This window comes from Stenella coeruleoalba (genome assembly GCF_951394435.1).
Source record: "Stenella coeruleoalba genome assembly, chromosome: 3".
NCBI lineage: Eukaryota > Metazoa > Chordata > Mammalia > Artiodactyla > Delphinidae > Stenella > Stenella coeruleoalba.
Window position 1 is genome coordinate 98,762,312 of NC_137148.1, and position 25,270 is coordinate 98,787,581.

Consider the following 25,270-nt stretch of genomic DNA (forward strand, 5'->3'; position numbering starts at 1 on the left):
AGCTCTCTGAAAAGGAGGGCCAGAAACTGTTCTTCTGGGTTTTTATGGAGGCTTCATTCCATAGTCATGGTTGACTATATCACTGGTCAGTGGTGATTGATTTAACCTCAAGCACCTCATCTCTTTCTGGGAATCAGGGGGTGGGATTTAAAGTCCCAACTTTCTAATCACATGGTTGGTTCTCCTGGCATCCAGCCTCCTCCCTTGGGTGGGATCCAAAAGGCACTTCCTTGTAGCATTTTCAAGAACTGAAAACAAGAGACCAAACATTATGTCATTGTTCTTATTGCCCAGGAAATTCCAAGGGTTTCAGGAGCTATGTTCATCTGTATAACCAATGATATATATGTATATATTATGTATATATAATAACCAACAATATATAATATCACAATATTAATATTGCAGGTCTTTAGAGTTGACTCAAAAATGGGAATGGATGAGGGGGTTGGTGGCTCTTTTCATGGGTAAATGAAATGTTAAAACTAAGACATGCGGGCTTCCCTGGTGGCGCAGTGGTTGAGAGTCCACCTGCCGATGCAGGGGACACGGGTTCGTGCCCTGGTCCAGGAAGATCCCACATGCCGCAGAGCGGCTAGGCCCATAAGCCATGGCCGCTGAGCCAGCATGTCCGGAGCCTGTGCTCCGCAACGAGAGAGGCTACGACAGTGAGAGGCCCACATAACGCAAAAAAAAAAAAAAAAAAAAAAAAAAACTAAGACATGAGTGCAGCTAGCTTTGGGAAGCAAAACAATTTTAAATTGTCAGTCTGAAGTGTGAGGAAAAAGAAAGGTATATAATCCAATCTAAAGGCTATATGGTAGATAACTTTTTATTTTCACAGGGGCACATCTCCACCTTTGAAGGAGAAATAGGCCACAGGTGTAGGCAACTTAATCCAAGTTGGGCCAGTCATTAAACTTCCTCATCACCAGTTACTAACCCAAGTAGGACCATTGCTAATTCATATGATGTCTTTCTTTGTGTGAATTTGAAAACAGTTTTGCTTCCTAAAAATATTTTACTTCCATATTATCAGAAAATTATTATAATATACAGATTTTTGTAGAACGACTCACCTTACTGCCACCTGCTGGAAAATCATGGTAATAAATATACAAATGTATGACTTTTCTCTCAGAGTGGCACAACTGTAAGAGCAGCTTTGCACCTGAGCTGATCACAGTAATTGGCCACGGTGTGTGTCCATGACCTAAGCTGGACCTATCAAAGTCCTCTCCTGGGAGCTTGCTGTAATTATCTCTTTCTTTTCTACGTGCAAAGTTATAAAGATGTGAACCGGGATTTATCATTGACCAAGGTTCAACTTCAGGGAGAAACTAAAGCCAATCTATTAAAAGGGAATGGGGTACATAGAAAGAAATAGTCCCAATGGTCCTAGAATTTCTGGCTCCAATTCTACTGGAAAATATTTCTCTCCTTGCCTTTCTATGGTTAAGCTACGAGGCAATTTCCTTTATTCAGTTAAGCAAAAGTTCAGTTTCTGTCTCATGGATAAAAAGTAAGGAAAAAAAATTAAGTATACATTGACTTTGTAGGTCAAGTAAAATAAACTGACTGTAGTTGGCAAAGAGGGCAATAAAGAGATACTCTGAGGTACAATATTTTATATTAGAGTCATATGTGGAATTATCTAATTGTTCTTGCCAGGACTGTGCCTTGCTAAACCTAGTGGCACATCTACTCCATAGCATAGATTCTTGCCTACAGTAGCCATTTAAAAAACTATTTGTTGAATTAAATTAGTTTCAAAACACAGAGATAGACAACACTTCATTCATTCATGTCCCTATCAAGTGTTTATTGAACAGCTACTTCAGAATAGAAAAAGTTCTAATTACTCAGGGTACTATTGTACAATGGGTATTTGTATTTAAACTTCCAGATCACATTTGTTTGTTTGTTTGTTTGTTTTTACCAATATGCATCTATAGTAGATAGCCATCATGCCAAAAGCAATTACTACATAAAAAGGAGATATTCTCTAGACAAATGGAGACAACTCCACCAGTCTGAGTCAACATGAGGTTCTAGCTCCCAATTTGTATTCCCTAGATGTGAAAATTTGGAGGTACCATTTAACCTCCCAAGGCATTGTTTTCTCATCTATAACATGAAGAGATGTAACTGGATGATCTTTAAGGCTTTCTAGCTAAAAAGAAACCTAAAGTTTTCTTTCAATCTCTCAAACCAGTGGTTTTCAGAGGCTAGTCTTTCTCCAGCAGCCTAGAAACTTGTTAAAATGCAAATTTCAAACCCCACCCCAGACTTACTAGATCACATACCCTGGGGGTGGATTCCAGCAATCTGTATTTTAACAAGCTCTGATGTGTGCCAGATTTGCAAATCGCTGCCTAGGCATATCATGTACAGTATATTTCTTAGTCAATGTATACGTGGAGAACTTTACTCATTTTTCTCTGTTGCATTTCACTAATGGCATTTTCTCTCCTACCCACGTTGTTTGCCAGTATTTTTCACCCAGTGAAAACTATTTTGGTGGAAACAAAGTTGTCATTCCTTTATTTTTTTCTTTTTCTTAATGTTTTCAAATATCTCTAATGACTTTAATGGATTTTACAAACAAAGTTTATGCAAAAGAAATAAAAGAAAGAAAACCAAGTGACATCATTATAAGAGCGTTGTTATATTATGCATATCCTTTTTTTTTTTTGAGACTCAATGGACATTATTATGGTGGTATATTGATAAAAGCTGCTGTCAACAAAATGGGACAAAATATTTTGGGAATATTCTTGAGCTCTTTGTGAATTAAAAAGTATGTCAGTGTCATAGCATTGCTCATGCAGGTTAATTTTTAGAGATGGAATGCAACAGATTAAACACACACACATACATACACACACAGGAAAATATTGATAAATGCCTGTAAGTGAACAACCACTAGATGATCTCCTATAATTATCCAATCCTTCTTGCTGCAACCCTCAGAAAATGTTGACTAAGGATACATAAAGAATAAAATTCTGGGTGAACAATCATTTCTACAAATAAGACACTTTCTATTAGCAGTCTGTTATTCTAAGTTTATAAGTGATGTGGTTTGAGTATGTACCCATTTGCCTCTAGCACTAGTACATAAACAGATTTATGAACACATTAATAAGAAATTTTATTAGGTGTCACTTTTGTTGTGTGGTCCCCATAATTTGGCTTTAGAACATCATATATATGAATCTCTGACAGAGTGCAGGATGTGCCAACGGAGTGACTAATTTTTCCACAAAGGTGATAAAAAAAATAGAGAGCAAATAGATTTGACGTATATCCTTGTGTCCTTCTTATTGTCTCCTTCCCCTCAATGTCTTTAACTCTTTTTGTAAAACTTTCTTCTTTAGGAATATTTTATCCATACCTGATTAATGACTAAAAGATAGTGGTAGTCATCACTGCTGGGGGTCGACTAGCTTTGTTAGTTTGGGTTTGGAAGCCAATTACAACTTTTCCCTTTCAGTTAACTCCATATTGTATTTAAATATAGATAGATAGATAGATAGATGATAACCATTATTTAAGAGTAAATTGTGATATGGATGTGCATAATGTGTTTTAAAGTAATAATTATTCAGTTTTGAGCCAAAATAGTTTGGCTCATTGCTAGCAATGGATACCATAGGAGAACAGAATTTTTTTTAATCATTAGTGAAGAGATTCAGAGTGGCATGGAAATATCCTTATATTAATAAAAGGATTATTTTGTCAGTGGAAGAAAAACACCACCTCCTTTCCTCTTTTCCAGTATTCTTGCTTAAATTCATCATTTTTGAGTTTGGGAGGCTTCCCTATTCACTTGCCTACTATTGAGAGTCAAAAATTCTAATATAAAGGAGCAGTACCTTCCCTTTTTCTCACATTCTTTCCCGCAATTTCTGACCACTTATCCTTCTTCAGATATGAAATAAGAGTATAGTTAAAGATTAGGAATTTACTGTTGGGGAGTTTGTAAACCTGATGTATATATATTTTACTGTTACACCTTTATACAATAAAGAAGAACCTGCAGAGACAAGGCACTTAAAAATACATATTCTCTCTACCTTAGAGAACTGAACCATATTACTTATTTAACACTTCTAATAATTTCTTCCCTCTTCTCCTCTCCAATTTGCTTAGTGCACACTGGTTCCTTTATTCTTATTTTAATTTTCTTCCAGCAACTTCTGCTTTATACCTTTCTTTTTCCTCTGATTTTTCAATGCATTTTTCAATGTTGTTATTCTTTTGATAACACTTCTAAATTTCTATTTTTCTTCTGTTGTCTCTTTTTTCTTCCATATTCCAAATATGACTTCCAAGGATTTTATCAAGATGAATTATTCAGAATGAGGAGAGTGAATATGAGGGGTTTAAGGAACGAGGAAGAGGAGAGCTGCCAAGATTTTCTTCATGTACAGAAGCATAATGGAACAATCTGGGGTGTGAGAAGCAAGAGACAGAGGTCCTTGCTAAGGCATGACTAAATGGCAAGCTTATTAAAATAATGATTTGGAGTAGAGTGTATGAAGAAAATAAAGTAGTTTCAGCCTTCCAGGTCAGTAGCTAATAACCCATGGGTTTGCTACTAAGGAAATTAAAACTTTAACTAATGAGAATCCTAGCCACCTACTGAGAATGAAACTGAAGGCTTCCTGTTAACTCCCCCACCTGGGTCATTTTGACAGAACAGTCAGAAAGTTATTTCCTCTTTATTTAGTTGCAAAAGACTTGAAATGGATACAAAAAAGAAAAAAAAAAGTTGGTGGCAAACTCTTCTTATTCAGCTTTCACAAGAGGAGATCCAGTGTATTTCCCCTGCACCCAAAACATACATCATCATAGGCCACGAAAAGAGGAAAGACAGTTAAAAAAACAAAAACAAAAAACGGGAGCTGTCCCAGTTGAGTACAGCCAAGATGACTCAGACAGTCTCCCAGGGGATTTTTGATGTGAGGACTTCCAATTAATAAATCCTCTATTAGCTCTGTGGAATCAGCAGGATTAAACTACCTCTTTCAAGAACACTGGTTAAATATCATGATTCCAGGGGGTGAGGGGTCGATTTTATCCACACCTCTTTTTATTTCTGCACAAGTAAGAACACCTCTGTTTAGCTCTTGGGTGAGTAGGAGAGTGATTGGAGGCCTTCGGGACACACTTTGGCCCTGGATGAACATTTAGGGTCGCTTTACTAGCCCTAAATTAAACTCTGACCCTACTGTGGTTCTTAGTCAATCGATCAGAAAGTGTGGTGGGGATCCGGGTCTCTACTGGTGGGTGAAACAGAAGGAGTCTAAGCTGGATGTGACAAGACATCCAGCAGGATATGATGATGAGGGCATTTCAGTATCAAGACGAGAGGGTGGGCAGGACACGAACTTATCTCTCGGCTCCCTGACGCCCAGGTGTTCTGGGAGAGATCCCGGAGGCACGTGCCGCGGGGACTGCAGCTGACAGCCAGGGACCGGCGGCCAGGCGCCCCTCTCCGCGGGCGGGGAGCGAGCGCCTGTGTGCGCGCGAGCGGCGGGCGGCGGCGGGAGGAGGCGCAGGCGCGCTGTTCGCCCGTCTGCAGCCCCGCGCCGAGCGCCGCGTCTCGGAGAGTTGATGGCAGCACCACAGTGCGGCCACCCGGCCGACCGCCGAGCGCAGCCACCCGCCGCTGCCCGGGGAGCGTCCAAGATGTGGGGGGACTGGGGCGGCAGCGGCCGCCGCGGCGCCAGGGACCGGGGCGCGCAGCAGCCTCCGCTCGCCCGCCTGTGCTGACCTGCCTCGCTTGCCCCCAAAGAATGTCAGCCAAGTCCAAGGGGACCCCCTCCTCGTCCTCTCCAGCCGAGGGACCGCCGGCAGCCTCCAAAACCAAGGTGAAGGAACAGATCAAGATCATCGTGGAGGATCTGGAATTAGTCCTGGGCGACCTGAAGGACGTGGCCAAGGAACTTAAGGAGGTGAGAGGTGCGGGGTGTGGGGAAGGAGTTCGTCGCCTTTCACCCGCTGGGGTTCCCGGTCCCGTTTTCACTGGGGACCGCCAGATTTCTTAACTCAAGGGAAACTATAGAAAGACGCCTGCAGACGGACTTTCTTTCCTCCGGCGACTCCTGAGAAGAGTTGTTGCACTTTCTTTTTTTTCTAATCAGGAAGAAATCAACTAGTGTTTTAATCGATGCACCTGGGATGGTGAGAGGGGTGAACACGCGTGTCTCTGTTTGTGTGTGTGTGTGTGTGTGTGTGTGTGTGTGTGTGTGTGTGTGTTGGGGAAGGGGATTCACTGGGGGTGTGTCGACAGAGGAAGAAACCAGCAACCGGCCGCAGAGTGCAAGATGCTTCTCTCCTGCCCTCTCGCTCCCCCAGAGTCCGCTGGCAAGTCTCTCCTTGCCTGGCAGCCTCCTCAGGCCGGGGCTGAAAGGGGGCCGGGTTCCGTGCCCTGGGCCAGGCCCGAGAGGGCAGCCTGGGAGAAGCTCGGCTCCGGCCCCCCTCCCCGGTTCCCGAGCCCAGCTGGAAGGAAGGCGACCCGGGGCTGCTGGCAGGAGAACCCAGACTTGGGGATGTAAAGGGGGTCTGGGACTTGCTCACTTTCGCAGTTCCTGAGGCATCCCCTGCTCTCCTCGGAATGTCCCTCCCAGTAACTCCGGGCCTTCTCGCCACCCCACCTCCTTTCTTCCTCCTATCTTGTCGCCGTTGGCATAGAACCTGGGGCGCAGGGCGCGTCGGTGAGTGCGTGCGTGCGTGATTGTGTGTGTGTGTGTGTGTGTGTGTGTGTTTGGTGTGCGTGCACCAGCGTCTTGCCACTTGAGTCCTGGCTTTTGGGAACCAGGACTGTTGTGTTTCTTTGTCGCTCCCCCCAACCCCCATTTTACTTCTGCCCTCCCATCCCCACCAGCGTTGATGCGGATAGAAAGAAGCGGAGGCAGTGTCAAGGCTGAGGATGCGTAACTCAGGCTGCAGCTCTAGGCGGGGGCGAGGGCAGGGTTGGGAGGGGTGGGGTCTCCCGCGAGCCCGCGGGTGGCGTCTCGGAGCTGGTGGCAGAGTCCCAGCCCAGTGTTCCGCTACTGACTGGGTGCCTGGTGCTGTTCTCCGCCAGGGAGTCCGCACCCCCAGTTGCAGGAAGCTGACACTGTAACTTCGAAGGTGGTGACCGCAGTGGGAAGGGAAGGGGTGGGGCGTAGTCTAGGTCCAAAATTATAATCCTGAAGGCCAGGAGGGAAGAGATTGAGGGTCGTTTGGATGGCTGGCCTCTAGAGACCTACCTCCTCTGTCCAATTTCCAATCCAAATGTGAGGATAGAGCCCTCCTCCTTTCTCCCCCTCTCCCCGTTACCTCTGTGAACTGAACTCCGCGTTTGTTACCAAGTACAAGTCTGTTAAAATGACCCATTCATCGGCAGGGTTTGGTTTGTAAATGGCAAATGCCATTCTTGTAGGCTGCTCCACTGGCAGAACATAATTACTACTGAGGTCCTGAGAGCGGAGATTGATACATATGATAGATGCGAGGAGGAAACTTGTTCGTGTTTCAGGGCTTCTCTAGGATCATTGTTTCACAACTGGTTGACAGATGGTGAGGTTATGCATAGAGATTCAAGTCTAAAGATGCTGTTTGTTTCTTTGTTATCCTTTTATTTGACATCTTTGGCAGGCTGTATTTTCATCCGAAACATGATGGCGTTTTAAAAAACGAACAAATTTGGGCAAGTTCCTTTTGGCAGAATTGTGCTTTACGGTTGTTGAGGTTTCTAAGATGGGGGATGTGGGAAACCTACATCAGCACAGAAACGTATTTACAGCTTCAGCAAGGAGGCTGAGATTAAGAGAAAGGTAGTCAATCAAAACTCCGCATCTATGGGCACATACTTCTTATATTACAATGTGTCACCCCACTCCTTATTTTAGACAGAATAAATGACAAGAAACTGCACATGGTCCTAGTTCTGCTTTGCATCATTATTCTGTAGATGTTTGGAGACCAGGTAGATCTATAGTGAAACTTTTAACCTCACTGTAGCTCTTGGATAGAATCACAAAGAAGTGTTTCAGGGAGTCTGTGGATCTCTCTCCCTTTCACTCTTTCTGTTTTCATTTCCTTGAGGATTTTTATTAGGGAAAAAACAAACAAACAGTTTATGAAAGTAATAGAAAAGCATAGGTAATGTAAAACCAAGTAAATGAAAAGATCTGTCTTCTAGACAGATCTATAGACAAAATTTTATCTTGATGCTCTGTAAGCTTTGATTGGGTGCCAGGCCCTGTCTGGCTAAAAATTTCACCCCTGAGAGTGGAATTTATGAATGATAAATGATTTGATGTGATTATTAATTACTTTTGTGAGGATATCATCATCCTAGGTTTGCACATGGAGTTGTGGATACTATGTCTGAATCTCGAAACACTGGCCATTTATGTAATAGGAGAGATAGTTATTTCAAGAACAAAATATTTATAGGGCATGTTTAACCTATGACATCTTGCAGTTGTCCAGCGTTTATCTTTTTAAGATAATATTGCACACATGACTGAACCTGTTTTTGATGTAATTTTGAATGGAGGAGTAACTGAAAACTTTGTAAATCACCAACCTGTTGGTGCCTACACCTATGACTTGTAAATATAAATGTCACTATTCATTAATTGTTACATTCACTATTCTGGCAGCTTATCATTGGTATATACTAAATATAAACGGTTATATTTTGAATTCTAATTCCTTTATTGGCAATGGTATGTGTTTATGCCATAATATATTTTAATATAAGTTAGCATAGAGCTGTTATTAATTTGGAACAGAAATTAGAAATAAGAAAGTGATTATGACTGCATCACTATATCATTCACCATATGGTATTTGTTTTTTCCCTGCCTTTTTTTTTTTAAATCTTTATTGGAGTATAATTGCTTTACAATGGTGTGTTAGTTTCTGCTTTATAACAAAGTGAATCAGTTATACATATGTCCCCATATCTGCCTTTTTCATGCTAACTAAAATGTGGTATTCTGAATATTTTGTCCTTTATTTTTGCATAAACTCTGCACCAACAATATTAGACTTTTTTTTTTTTTTTTTTTTTGTAGTACGCGGGCCTCTCACTGCTGTGGCCCCTCCCGTTGCGGAGCACAGGCTCCGGACGCGCAGGCTCAGCGGCCATGGCTCACGGGCCCAGCCGCTCCTCATCATGTGGGATCTTCCCAGACCGGGGCACGAACCCGTGTCCCCTGCATCGGCAGGCGGACTCTCAACCACTGCGCCACCAGGGAAGCCCCAATATTAGACTTTTGTTTGAGGTTATTTTGAAATTTATTTTCTCTTTAGAAGTTTTCTGGATTTCAGTCATCTGAAAATTCAGGTAGTGCGATAGATTCCAACATAATAGTAGCTGCTTGGAACTCTTTAACAATTAGTAACAGGGACTTCCCTGGTGGCACAGTGGTTAAGAATCCACCTGCCAATGCAGGAGACATGGGTTCGAGCCCCGGTCCAGGAAGATGCTGCAGAGTAATTAAGCCCGTGTGCCACAACTACTGATCCTGCTCTCTAGAGCTTGCGAGCCACAACTACTGAGCCCACGTGCCACAACTACTGAGCCCGCGCATCTAGAGCCCGTGCTCCGCAACAAGAGAAGCCACCGCAATGAGAAGCCCATGCACCACAACAGAGTAGACCCTGCTCGCCGCAACTAGAGAAAGCCTGCGCGCAGCAATGAAGACACAACGCAGCCAAAAATAAATAAGTAAATAAATAAATAAATTACTGATGAACAAAAAAATAAAGAAAAAACAATGAGTACCAAAATTCTATTATTGGTATCTTTTATGATTAATTATTATTGCTTAATTATAATTAGATTGTATATTAGAAGAAGAAGAACAGGATTTCTAGAAAGTCTAGGGGCAGATTTATTCTGCCCTCAGAATTTAGTAAAACCTCAAATTACTTGACTTTTCAGAAATAATATGGGTTTCTGGGTCTTCTGTACTATAATGGAAAAGCCTTAAGTATAATTCAACGTATTTATTCAGCATCTATTATGTGCCAAATACTATATTACCTTTTTATTGCTACCAAGATGAATAATTTGGAGTTTCTGGTCTCAGTGAACTCAAAGAATAGGTTGGGATATATTTATCCTGTCTTTGAACATCAATAGTGTAAAAAGGCATTACTACTTTTAGTGACCACCACTCTCACTGTGATCTAAGAAAACAGAATTGAGAATAAGAATGAGTATATATAGATTTGTAAACTGATACTTGGTATGTACTTAGTAGTAAGACTTTGGTGAAAAGGGTAGTAGAAACTTAAAAAAGATGGTAAGATATGAATTTTAAGAAACTTATGATTTATTCAGATTGTCATGATTAACACAAATGGGTCAGTGCCATATACAGGAGATCACATATCCAAGTGTTACGATTAAACAGTGGAGATTTTCATGAAGGCCACGTCCTTAGGGAGAATGAAAAGCCAAAAAGGAAAATTTGGGGTCTTTGAGATGTGGATAAGATTTGAAAAGGTAGAAAGGAGAAGCAATTAAGAGGAAATAGCATTGGAGTACAAGATTAATCCATGTTGCTTTTTTCTACATGTTGAAAAAAAAGAAAAAAAATAGTGGTTCAACTCTAGAGTTTTAGGGATAAAATTAGCCATTTCTGGGGCAATCCTTTTTCTTTGAAGTAAGGCAGAAAAAAAGAGCTGTTGCTTTTTAAAGAGAGTTCTCAAATAAGCTGACCTCTCTTGGCATCAGTTTGCCTGTTCTTTTGTGGAGATCTCACTGGTAAACTTGTTGTGCATCAAATGTTGGTGTTAATATAGGGTCATAGATCTTGTTGCTTAGGGAGCGATTGGAATATATAATAAATAGCCTTCTACTTGGAAACAAAATTCATTGCTGCTTTAGCTGGATTCTTGTTTAGTTTAGACTGTTTCATTTTACGATTTTAAGTAACAAGACTATTATATGAGTTAACTATATGTGTGTGTGTGTATGTGTATATATCCATATGTATGTGTGTATATATATATATATGTATTGCTAAGCCCTGTGAGTAGACATGACCATTATGGGGAAACCAGTAAAGATGAGTTGTTCTGTCTGCTCTGGGATCACTGACTGATTGGACGCCATGAGTAGGAAGGTTTTGTCAGCGTTGTGACTATGGATTGGAAAGCACTCAATGTTTCTCTTATAATGTCATAAACAGAAATAAATTAAAATTAAGTTTAATTTTGAAAAGTTTGAAAACCCATAGGAAATGATCCATTTGGGGGCTGATGAAAACAGAATTAATAGAACTAACAATTATCTGCAAAATATTTTTGTTTTAAAATGTTTTTTCTCTTTTTTAATGGCTTATCCACTTGAAGTGCTTTAGTTTATTGATCTAGGAAAGCCTACCAAATATTTTTTGGTTAATGAATCCATGCATATAAAATTCATTACTTGAACAAATTAGAATAATGTCTGGAGTATTTTCTAAATTCTAAAGTCATGAATGAGTGAGATTTCACAGATGATTAATTTGTAGCAATAGCTGTAGTTTTACTACTCTCTACAACAGTCTACCCTCTCAAACTGAAGTATATTACCAAATGCTAAAATGGTCTTTAGTTTTTCTTTTCTTAAGCATGATGGCTTAGCATGTTATTAAAAGAGCAGCATGGTTCTGAGAAAATAAAAATAGCCAATAACCATCCTTTACTGTCTCTCTATTTCCAATGCATTAAACCATTCAAGACTCAGAGAATTAACTGGTAAGAAATTCAAGCAGAATTAAAGTAATAAATAGACAGTGTGCTTCAGGCAATAGTGAAGTAATAGATAATAAAACCAATGTAATAGTTTCATTGTTACTTGGATTATGTTTTTTCCACCCTTACTGCTCTGAGGATCTCAGGTAATTAAATCAAAATGTAGGAAAAGAGATAGAAATGTAAGTTTCAGTAAAACATATTTTCCCACACAAATTAAACTACAGAGCTTCTGTAGAACTAGTTCATAAAAAATATCATGGACAATTTTTGAAAATTAGAGGGGAAAAATTCCAATAATATGCCAACCCATTTCTGATTAAAATGTGCATAACTGACATTAAGTTGAAAATAAAAGATTGGTAAACAATGAAGGGTACTCTTTTTTCCTTTAAAATTTATTTGTGTATTTTATTAAGATTTTATTTGGGGGGGGCAGTTTTAGGTTCACAGCAAAATCGAGGGAGAGGTACAGAGATTCCCTTATACGCCCTGTCCCCATACATGTGTAGCATCCCCCATTATCAACATCCCCCACCATATTGGTACATTTGGTACAACTGATGGATCTACATTGACACATCATTATCATCCAATGTCCATAGTTTATGTTGGGGTTTACACTTGATGTTGGACATTTTGTGACTTTGGACAAATATGTAATGATATATATCTATCATTATGGTGTCCTACAGAGTATTTTCATGCCCTAAAATTCCTCTGTGCTCCACGTATTCATCCTTCCTTCAAATCCTAAGGATACTAGTTTGTTAAAGAAGATATTTCATAAGTAATACAGTATATGAATAATATAAAAAGTTTGGAAAAATAAAAAAATTAGAAAGGAGAACATAAAAATTATCTTTAATGCCACACGTAAATAGATATATTGAGAATTTTGCTATATTTTCTTTCCATCTTTTTGTATGCATGTTTTTAACATAGACAAAGTCATGTAAAATTATGAAGTTATATACAGTGATGTTTTCTGCTTTCTGGAATACTATTAGATCATAACCATTATATAGATCTGTTATACGTTACTTTATCATGCCCCTAATGTTTGACATTCTATTTATTAACAAATTTTTGTGGTTGTTAAGTATCACTAAAAGAACAGCTTTGACAATAAAAATAGCTAAGACAGATAGATTTTTACTATCTGCCTGATACTATTCTAAGTTTATTTCTTAATATTAGGTCTTCTAATTCTCAAAACAGACATATGAGGAAGGTACTATTGTTACTCTATTTTACAGATAAGAAAATAGAGGCCAGAGATGTAAAGTCACTTGCCAACGTCCCTTACTTGTGAGTGAGGCTTCAGTGCTAGGCATTTTAGTGCTACAGCCTAGGCATTTAACCACTAAGTTCTATGGATCTTCCTATTTTTTCCCCCAATTGCTTAGAAATCAAGGGTGCGAAAGTTTTAAAGTTTTCAATTCAACTTGCCAAACTATCTTCCAGGGAGTTTTTCACAAGTTTTTTACTCCCAGCCTCTGTATATGTGTGGACCCATCTTCTTAAATTTCTAGTGAAGCTCATAAAACTTTTAAGTCTTATTGTGAGTATATTATTTCTTTGTGGTAACAGTTATTGTTTTTGTGGGTTGTACTCAGTTTTGGGCACCAGTATTGAGGCAAAATTAATAGTGAGTTCACTAGACATTGCAGTTTTCATCTTCTGAATAAATAGGTACTGCAGTGAATTACTTTTGACCTATTTATTCTTCAACAAAAACTTTAAGAAAAATATGACATTTCTTTTTTTATATTATGACTTAGAAAATAAAGGAACAACTAATATGGGTGCTTGCTGATGTCTAGCATTGTATATAGCAGTTTCAAATGAATTTAAAAGAATTTGGGAAACTTTTATTCTCTTTTGTTATCAAATTGCCTTGGAAGGGAGGTACTGTCCTTAAGTTTTCTGATATGTTTGGGGTTTGACAGTTGTTTCGCTTTCTGCTGTGAAGATGAATAGAGAAGCTTGTTGAATATTTACCAGGCCCCAAATTATTGAGCTGGCTAGCAATGCCAAATGTATCTTTATAGTTAGATTTCGCATGTTAATTTTAGTGCTACCAATTTCAAGCCACCCCCTCTTCCTCTCACATAAAAGGGAAAAAAGAAATGACCTTACTCTAAAATTCTATTGTTTTTATATAGTATAATATGAATAGAAGTGTTTTTATTATATTAAAAGTTAGTTCATTAGGAAGAACTGCTCGAAATTAAGATTTCTTAGACCTGGGAAACCAAAGTCAAAGCTACTTCAGCTCTAAATAAGAGCCAGAAAATAATATCAACTGAAACGAGAAAATAGGCATGTCTAGGTAATGTCCACATCAAAGTAGGTTCACAAGGTGGCCTGTCAACTTGGAACAGATGTTGCCTTATGTGGCACAAGCTATTTGTATTTTTGAGAATGGACGGACGTGAGGATTCCAAAGGAATTGAATTTCAGGCCTCACTTTAGTTAAGAAACATTAACATTGTTAGGACAGAACTTACATTTATGATCATTGTTTTTCCTCCTTCTGCTTTGCAAATGTTACTTCAGGTTGATGTTTGAGATAAATGTTTACTTGTACAATAATTGAAGTCAGTCAAATTATATACCTATGCCCAATGAGTCAGTTATTATGTTGTTTGACTCATTATAAATAGAGTTTCAGCTACAGATAGCATGTACCATACTTGTCTGGAGAAAGCAAATTTGACAATTTCTAACAGGTTCTCTTTTGTAGTACTGTCCAAAAGCTAACAGATTTACTGTCGTTTGTTGGCTTCTTTCATAATATCATATCTTGTCCTAAGATTTTGAACTATGTTCATGTGACAAAAAAATGCCATGTTAAAAAATATGTATCGGTCAAATTAGCTGTCTTCTAGAGGCAGTAGTTCTTAATTTTTTCCCCCATGTCACAGAGCACTTCGAAAGTATGACAGAATTGTGGGTATTTCCCGTGGAACAAAAGCTCATAAAGACATAAGTTTTTGCAGATGTTTAGGGAATCTTGAGTGGGTGAGAATAATTCAGGTGAAGAGACAAAACAAGTGATTGATTTTTTAAAAAAATCAGCTAGTTGTTTGAGACCCATCTCCATAATTTTCAAGATCATAAGGTCCTGACCCTACAAAAAAGGAAAAAAGAAATACTGATGTCTATAAATTGATGGTTTTTATTCCAGGAGCAAATGGGCAGTTTATCAACAATTTACTTCTCTTAGAGAAGTATATATACATACACACACACATTTCACTAATCTGAAACTGTAGAATGCTCTTGTGTCTGAAGGTTAACTCTCACTTTTTTTTTAATGATATGTGCCAGAGAACATCACCACATGGAAAGATAGAATGTTTGTTTCCAGAGCTTATTGTAAATTAAGCGTGTTCTCTTATTAAAACTGGTCCCAGAACAGCATTTTTCTTTATTTTATTATTTTTTTGTGTGACACTAGTTCATGAATGAAGAAAGATTTATTGAATTCTTGATATGTGTAAGATACTGTGCAAAAGAACATAAAGGATGCCAACACGAATAAGCTTAAGGACCTGCCCTTGAAGAAAGTCACCTGTAGTAGGATGAACTTCACCTCTAGTAGAGTGCAAGAAGTAACTCTAAGGCAATGTAAAATGTGTAAGGAGACATGTCTAACAATTTTAACTCTTACTCAGAGTAAAATGAGGACTTTGCAATTTTGAGCTGTAAGAGTGACCAGATCTGAACTACTTCCATCGCTTCCTCTTTACCTTTAATTTCTGTCTAGTTCAGGGTTTCTCAAAAATGGCTCTATTGACATTTTGGGCAGATAATTCTTTGTTGTTGATGGCTGTCCTATACACTGTAGGATATTTAGAGCATCCCTGGCATGTACTAACTAGATGCCAACAGCAACTAAAAATGTCAGTGTGACAACTAAGAATGTTTCTAGACATTGACAAATGTGCCCTGGGGGTGGTGGTGAGGGGAATCACCCTAGTTGAGAATGACTGCTCTAGCTTTTCCCTCTTATTCCATGTCACTTACATATTTCTTAATATTGCTTTCTTCACCCACCTTTTTTATTTATTTAAGCTTTTATTGGTATTTATCCGTCAAGCACCGGGGCTTTATGTTCCTTTCATATCTTGTATTCTTTTCTTTTGTTTAAAATAAAACATTATTTGTGCCTTTTCTTACATTTACCTGATTCTTTTCTTTTTCCCTTCACTAAAACTACTTTTAAAATATATCTTCTCACTTTCACTCACCACTTACCTTATCTTATTTTCTATTTTTCACAATCAAATAAAGATTAAATTGAAAAATTTCAAGGAAATTGTATACATGTGTGTATTTTAAGATTTGGGGAAAAAAAGGGAAACTCAGAAGGGACGATGGGCTGAGGCTGAGCTCCTTGTCTTCTTGCCACCATTAGTTCCTGAGTGAGGTCAGTGGCAATCTTTACTGGAAAGAAGTCCTCTTCATCTCATCTATCAAACTGTCTTATGCTTCTCCTGCCTCTTCCATTTCTGTAGAGATAGGGGAGGTTTGAATGGTGTCACTGCTTTGTGGTGTGGCACAAGTTATAGAAGAAATACAGTGATGGTCATGATGATGATGATGATGATGGTGACAATGATGATGATGATGAACGTGAATGTGACTAAGATCTGTTCAGTACTCACGTGTACCATGAGCTGTTCTGTGTTAACTTGCTTAATCCTCTCAGTCACCCTTTGAGGTCGTTATAATTGTCCTACTTACGAGGGAGCTGAGACAGAGGGGGTAGCTAATATAGAGAGCAAATGGTGGAATTGGACTCCCGATATTTCTCCCTTTAAACTGTTGTCCAGAACCAGCTCCCCAGTTCCCAGCAGCAACATAGTTACTCTGCTGTTTTCATGCTTTTAACTTCAGTACAATCTCTTTTCCTCTCCTTCCTCCGCTATGTCATCTGTCATACTTCCTTTTCTTGTTCCTCCCTTCTCCTCTGTCTTCTTCATTGTTTGTTCTTTTCCTTCTTCTCTTTTCCTTCTTCTCCTTCCTCATAAGCTTCTTTGATAGACGTTAATATATTATACACTTATTCAAAACTTTAAAAAAATGTCTACTATATGCAAGGCAATGTGCTAGGGAATTAAAAAAAAATATTGAGCAACACACACATGGCCCATGACATCTAGAACTTACATGCTAGTGGGAGGACATTATTCAAATAATAACAGAAATAATATTTATTATGGAGCGTTAAAGGCTATGAAAGAAAAGTACATGGTACAACAAGAGCATAAAATCATTAAGTCTTCTTCTAAATAGGGCGTTTCAGATTGGCTGTCTTCCTTCCCACTGCCACCTCTCTAATCCCTATGCTATCAGTTTCATGAAGATGTTTTAGAGCTATCCAGTCTCTTGTTCTCCTCTGCCAATTCATTCTTTAAACACTACCAGATTAATCTTAATGCACTGCTTTCTTCAGGCCTCCCCTGCTTAAAAGATCACACACTATTCTCCTGATGCTTAAAATGTCAAATGAACAAACCCAGCCTTACAGCCCGATATCCAGCAGTCCCATTGTTTCAGTTTGGTCTTATCTCTTTCCTTCCTTCAGGGAGTAACACAGAGACCATCCCAGACAATCTTGACACCCTCACAATTTTTACCCAACTTGAATTCTGTATTCCTCATGTTTATGGTCACTATGCCACTCAGTTGTATTTACTTATGTTCCTTAACAATTGGTCCCTGTTTGTGCCTTAAAAAAAAAAAAAATAGTTGCCTTTCTCTTTTAGTTACCATGTAATCTTTAGTACAACATTTTTAAAGTCTTACTCTTGTTATCTGATGAGGAACTTAAACTTGAAGATCCAATTCTGAGTAATACTTATTAAAGCTGTTAAGGAATAAAAGCCAATAATTACACTTGTGTGTGAGAGCCTGTTCTTTCTCATCTACTCAAGAAAATCACTAACAATTCTCACCTGTCTCTGCTATACCATCTTTTGTTCATTCTCCCCCAGATGATTCCCATCAGCATAAAAGTGAAAATAAATAGTAAAATCTTTCCTTGATCTCACTTCTCCTGAAAATTACCATCCCACTTCTTAGCTCTCCTTTACCAAAAATCTTACGTTTTATACTTGACATCACCTATTTCCTCTTATTCTTTCCTAAACCCACTCCGATCAGACCTACACTCTAACCACAACACTGCCTCTGTCAAGATTGTCAGTGACTCTATATTATTTAATCAAATGGTCAATTTTTAGTCCTAACCTTATTTAATTTATCAGCATTTGACAGTCTCTTTAATAATCTTTCTTCACTTGGCTTGAAGAATACCATGTTTTCTCACCCCACTGATTTTTTTTTCTCAGTTACCTTTGCTTATTTCTCCTCTAAGATGTCTGAGCTCAAATTTGATCCTTTTTTTAAAAACAAATTATTTACACTCCCCTTATTGGTATTTGTATTCAGTCTGGAGGTTAAATTCCATTTATAGGTTCATGACTTCCAAATTTGTGTCTCCAGCCCAGACATTTCTTCTAAACTTATATGGTCAGTGGTCTTTTCTGTATCTCTACTTGGATGTCTAAGAGACATCTTCACCTTTCCATGTCCAAACTGGAATGTTGATTTTTTTCTTCCCTCAAAACTTAGCCTTTTCAGTCTTTGCCAAGTCAATGGATGGTGTTAGAGTCATTATCAACTCCTTTTCCTCATGCATGATACACAATTCACCGGACTGTCTGGTTGGCTCTACCTTCAAAATATTTGTAGAATTTAACCAATTCTTGTCTCCTCCACAGCTACCACACTGGTTCAAGCCAACATCCTCTCATTTTGGTTGCTACAGTAACCTCCTGACCGTTCTCTCTTGCTTCCTTAAGCCCCCTTTTTATAGCTCAGTGATCTGGGTAAATCTCGATCACATTATTGTTCTCAAATCTCTGTAATGACTTGCCATTTTACTTAACGTGCTCACAGTGGTTATGAGGTCCCAGATTTCCCTTTGCCCGTTTTCACGCTCACTTCCTTTCTCTTTGGCTGTCTTGGCTTCAGCCTCACTAATCTTGCTATTTCAAGAATGAATGTGCCATGCACATTTTTATGGCTAACTCCACTCTACTGCCCTGTTACCTCATTAAAGTTTCACTCACATGTTACCCCCCCACAGCTAATTCTGTCAACTCCACATGTTGTTATACACTCTGGCATTCTCCATCTTTCTTTTCCTATTTCACCTTTTGTCTTTTCCTTAATTCTTATTAGCTCCTGATATACTAGACAATTTATTCCTAGTATTCATTATTTATTTGTTTGTTTCCCACATTTAGAATGTCAACTCCCGGAGGTCAGTGACCTTTGTTTTATTCCCTTATGTATCTCAAGTGACTAGAGCAGTGCAGTGGCTGTCATGTGATAGTTACCCGTTAAATGAATTTGTGAATAACTGGATCTCTTCCAACTTCTGTTCCATTAAAATTCTCAAAGATCAAACTATTACCTTTCACTTTCCACTGCCCATCTACCAGTTACAGAGAAGGAACATGTAGTAGATGCTTTTTCAATACTTTTTGCATGGATTCCTTATCTTCCCGCCTTTACATATGGTAGTAGTTTGTAGGTTGGCTAGAGGGAGCTCTTTTTCCCCTGCTTTGATTTTTGAAATCTGCTAACCTCACTAAACCCATTCCACTAAACCCAATCCATATTCTTATTCTTTGAAATGGACAAAGGATCTCTCCATAACAGCTAACACATTGAATGCTTACTATGTGTCAGGCAGAGTTCTAAATGTTAAAAAAAAATTAACTCATCAAGTCCTGACCCTTCTTGACTCCCAACCAGTGGCTCCCATATTATCCCTCCCATATGGAAATTCTAGGGACATCCTGTTTATATAAAACCTAAATGTGGTGTAACTTCAGGCCTTAATCTTCAGACAAGTCTGGCTCTGATTTCAGAGTGCCCATTGTTCCCTAAGGTTCGGGGATGTCATTTTAAACTCTTTGAAGCACATCAGATATAATTCTACTTTCTTCCAATCAAGTGTGTAAACTACAGTGAGGAGAAAGTATGTCTTTTTTTTTTTTATAGCATTCACTCTATTTTTCTGCTTTTTGAACATTGTGTACCTTTCTTGTCATTAGTCATTATAAATTTTAAATTAACTGGAAAATGACATACAAAAGTGATAATTGGATACTGTTTAAATACATTTTAATCATCCTACTATGTCCATAAGAAACAAGCAAGCAGTTTGTTGCAAAGATCCAATATTATGGGAAACACTCAAAAACTAGGTAATATTTGTATTTGGCTTCTTTTTCTTCTTTTTCTTTTGTGTACTCCCTCTAGTGTTCAAAAATATGAGTACTTATAATTAACCTATTCAGTTACTAAAGAACACACATTAATATAAAAGTAAGCCCTTCTTAACCTGATATATATATATATATATATATATATATATATATATATACACATATATATATATATATATATGTTTTTCCCCCCTCTGGAGTTTATATTGTCCAGTTACTGAATTTTCAATGTATTGTATGGAAAACATTCTTTCTCCCCTTTCCTATGGGAATTTGATTATGTCTGTTTTTCATATGTATATTTTCAACCTGTCCACTTCAGTCAGGGGAAATATTGGACTTCTTGAACTTCTGTCTTTGAAGACCAAAATTTTCCCCAGTTTTTAAATCTGAGGTCTAGGCTTTAGTTGGGCATTTGGATATGAACAAGAATCTTCCCACATGCTAGAAATGAAAAAAAAAAAAAACTATATTAACCTGAGGAGTGTCTTTGAACATAGAAATTAAAATACTTAAATAATTGACATCATTTTATTTTAATATATTGAAACATTATCTAAATACATTGGTTTCAAGGTACCTTAAGAAATAACAAAGGTATCCCTAAGAATAACAAATAAGTAAAAATAAATAACATGTATAAACAATTGTCATTTAATATAGAATATTAATAATTGCTAGCATATATAGAAGAGAAAATAATTTTAAATTGTAAGGTTAAATAATTATTACTGTTTGGAAAGTTTTAAAAATCAGAGGCTAGTGTTTGAAGTCAATTTTTCTAAACTGACATGTAATAATGTTACTTATATTTCATTAATGCCCTTCAGTTTTTAAACTACTTTGATGCCTGCTATTTCAATTCCTCATAGTCAGATGAAATTAAAAAAGGAATAGAAAGAATAAATTATTTTGAGTGACTTTCAGAGACATTGTTTTTTAAGCTCCATCAACTCCCTGGAAGTATTTTGATATTATAATGATTCGTACATTTTAGATGGAATTTAATACTCAACATTCACCCTATATATTTTTTAGGGAGGTATATTCAATACTTTAACCTTTTTCGTAACAGACGGCATTGTATGCCCTTGGGGGAAGTTACATTTTTAAAACACACAGAATAACATGGTATGGAATGCCTATTTGGGGTTGTTTCATTACAGGCAGTATGCACCAAAATGCTCGAGAACCTAACATCTGCTTCCTGAATTTGTTAATACTAATAAATATAATGTCTAATGAATTCCATTACTCACCAACAAGCTTTTAGGTTACCTGGGTTCTGTTATACTGTGCATTGAATACTGAGTTGGCCAGTAACGCTTCTTGGATTTTTTTTTTTTTTTTTTTGCTGGCGGGGTGGGGATAGTTATTGAAACACTAACTAAATTCCTATTCATAATGCTTTTCTTTTTGTCACTCTACTGATTTAGTATTATTTAATAGAGTTAACTCCTATATTATAACTTAGCTCTTTCTTAGATATGAAATGTTTCTAACCATATTATATTCTTATTGGTTCCTGATCATGTGTCTTCTTTCCTCAGGAAAATTGATGAAGAAAAAGAGATTTAATAAAAAAGCACTGACACCTGAACAGAGTTTCAGAGAGAAAAAAAAAGCAAAAAACAAAAAACAGAGCAAGGGCTATCATTTAATAAAGAAATATAGTAATAAGCTTGCTTTATATAGAGTTAGGACACATAATATTTACTGAAGGTAGGACACTATTTACTAAGTTGATACAAGATGACGATTGTCTTAAATTGTGAGGAAATCTAAACCAATTAAGTACTTTTTAGTCAGAAAGTTTGATCTTCTATGAAATTATATAAAATTGTCTTATTTCACTCTACACCAATAGAAAATGTATGAGGACTGATTGAATTCATGTCTTCATAAGTCCTCCTCTAAGCCATCCTATATAGTACTTCTCAACTTGGCAATGAATAAAGTACTTTTTGACTATAAAGTACATGGCAGACAGCACTTTGGCTGATTTATTTATCTTTGATGTTTGTTAATTTTCAAAAATAACACAGATACTTAACCAGCATCTTAAGAGATATCACTACAGATATTGGTTCCATTTTTATTATAGGAGAAGTACATGTGTGTATTATAAAATTCTGAATCTCTGTAGGAGATCTGTGTTTTGGAAGTAGAGATCAAAATAAAATACATTATATTAATGTATTTCTTATAAATGATAGGAAGCATATTACTTTTCTCAGTACAGGTGGAAAATGATGCATCAACATGGCTAGGAGTACAGCTTTAAAAACATGTTTTTGTGAATTTAAGAAAATCTTAATACAAGTGTTGCATCAATACACAGAATTTGGTTAGTGATAAAGAAAATGTTAGATTGTAGTGTTTTTATAGAATTAGGTAAAATTTGTTTCTATTTGCCTTGAATATTTTTTTTTCCAAAATAAATTTTGAAATAGTTTAATGATTATATTCAGATAGGTTTCCATTACTAAAGAGAACCAAGAATTATCCAAATTTGACTTAGTATCTGATCTGTCATTCTAATAAAAAATGATGATTAATGGCTCATTTTTTGTTGTTTTAATTGCCATAATGTCAGTATTTTTTAAATGAAATTTAGCAGGGGAACAGAAATTACAAATATAATTAATAGGAAAAGTGCCATCTTTTTTTTTTTAATGAGCATTTTACCCACTGGACATTTTCTTCCTTTACAGTCAGGGTGTATGTTCCATGAGAGTAAGGACCCTATATGTTTTACATCACTACACTCTCTTAGTTTAGAGCAGTGCCTGTCACACCATACCCTAGCAAACTATATTTAATGAAGACCTATAAAAGAGTGAATAAGGAATTCTGAATATCTGAGTATCTATAATTTAAGTCTTATATATACTCCCTTTTTGTTTCTTTCATTATTTCCGAATTCAGCTGTTGTATTGTTTAAGGTAGATTAGATGATACTGCAGTAATAAATTAACCCTAATGCTAGTAAACATTAACAAATGATTCTTTGTCTAATACACTATACTCTCCAATGCAAGTTGGTGGGGAGCTCTGTTCCAAGGAGTTGCTTAGGGACCCAGTCTCTCGTGATAATGCTATCTAAACACAGCATTTCCAGGGAAAAAAGAATGCAGGAATTTATACCCACATTCCTCTCTTTTAGTCTGCAAAGCAACACAGTTTGCCTGTGTATACAGAACGGTAGCCCCAACCTAGATGCAAGGGAAATGAAGTCTTATAAACCCATGATGAACAAAATCACTTGGGATTTGGTGAACCCAGTATTGTGTTGACCACAACTTTACTGTTTCCAGATTCTTGTTTTTCAAAGTTAGGTTTATAGGATATTCACTTCATCAAATAGGTTTCACACACACACGTGCACACACATGTTTCTTACATGCACAGAGGATTTGTGAAACTCAATAAATTTGACATTATTTTCTAAACTTATTGGATTAAGGAGTCTGCTTTTTGGAGACCATCTGTCAGGACTAGTATTCTGTGGAACAATTTTAGAAAACACTCTTGATCAAATAGGTTAAATAAATGTCAGAATTTGTCATAAAAAGAAGAAACTCACATTTGGTGGAGCCTTTAGCCTATAATAAATCCGTGGATGTATCCCTTTTGATTGTGCTTGTCAATAAAACTTAAGTAGAATAACAGTATATTGTTTAGCTTATCATGAAGACAAATTTCTGACCACCTCAGATGTCAGAGCATAGCCAATGCCCTGAAATTAAGAGAAAAAAGAATTTCCTATAATTGACCTAAGTGATTCTTAACTAATTTTTTCAAAGATCATTCACTAAAGCAAGTTTACTTTATTTTAGTCAATTCCAACTTGGTCTTAGTTGGCAAAAATATTAACAATATTGGTTTTAAGTACATAGCAAGTTACAGATACCAAATTAGAATGGGTTGTGAGTTTTCTTTTCCCCCTAGACGCTTGTATACTGGCACTGGTGTGGAACAAAAGCATATAGCCCAACTGTAAGGGAAAACCCAGAATGACTATTAAAAAATAAGCAAATGCACAGTAACAACTAACCATATTTGTTAATAGAAGAAAATATCTCTATTCCTCAATTATTTACATTGTCTAAACAAAGTTAAATTACCAGTAATATACTCTGTTTTAAAAAGTCTGGCAGATACATAAAAATTTGAAATGATTGTCAATCCAAGTACTGAAAGTAAAAAAAAAAAAAAAATTATATTTCATTCCTTAAAACAATAAGTTCAGAAAAGAGTGATTTTCGGAATATATCCTCCTCTCTGTATAAATTAGAAGACAATGGTATAATGCTGTTTTGAATTTATAGGATATAATATGTCATATAGATTTTTATTTCTCATTTTCTCTATTAATAAGGTGGTGAAATAATTAGGAAGTCGGGGCTTAGTATTGTAAGTAGTTGCTCTAAATTGCATGATACATATATATTTCATATTATTATATAGTACAAATAATATGTCATATAATTTAAATTTAATTCTTTGATCTTAAAATTATATACATATATATTTCTTGGCAGAAATATGTTTGCTTCTAGGGGAGAAAGGAAGAAAGGATATATACATTTTTCCTTCCAGGGAAGGAAATTTCAGGGAAATAATTTTTATGTTGATTGAAATAACATAAATGATTGTCTGACTTGTATACAATCATAGATATATTTTTGTTAGCGTTTAAAATAAGCAATTATGCACTTACATTAAGTACTATTACAATGGAATCTTAACTTGCTAAATTGTTACAATTTAGGATAACTCTTATCCCATTTAGAAGAGCAGATTTAAAAGTATTACCCTATATCTTGTATAATAATTGAGCTTTTGTAACAATTTGTGTCACATTTTTCTTTATTTTTCATAGTTCCAGAAAAAGTATTAAGATAAATACTGGTTACCCTCAGTTTAAGGCATTTTATTAGTGAAAAATTATAAAAGGACAACACATGTAATTGGGTATACTTTTCATCCTATGTTTGTTTGGAGATGCATTTTGGATGATGGGAAATTCTAACCTTAAGCAGGTACTAACAGGAATATTTATGTGCTTATAACATCTGATGTTTGTACCTGCTGTGAATTTTCTGAAGTTCTCTTAAATGAAAGCAATGATGTATTGTACAAAGTATAGACCAACTGCAATGAAGTTGTTCATCATGAGTTACTAGTGAGCCTTTTGC

At 36.8% G+C, this 25,270-nt stretch overlaps 1 protein-coding gene across 1 annotated transcript in view; it reads left to right on the plus strand.

Annotated features, from left to right (window-relative positions):
- The first annotated feature begins 5,654 nt into the window (after window positions 1-5,654).
- Window positions 5,655-25,270, plus strand: part of PRR16 (proline rich 16) — a 170,007-nt gene continuing 150,391 nt past the window's right edge. The window contains 1 exon segment of the mRNA XM_079918114.1: window positions 5,655-5,963. Coding sequence (XP_079774240.1) covers window positions 5,805-5,963 — 159 coding nt within the window. The 5' untranslated portion in view covers window positions 5,655-5,804.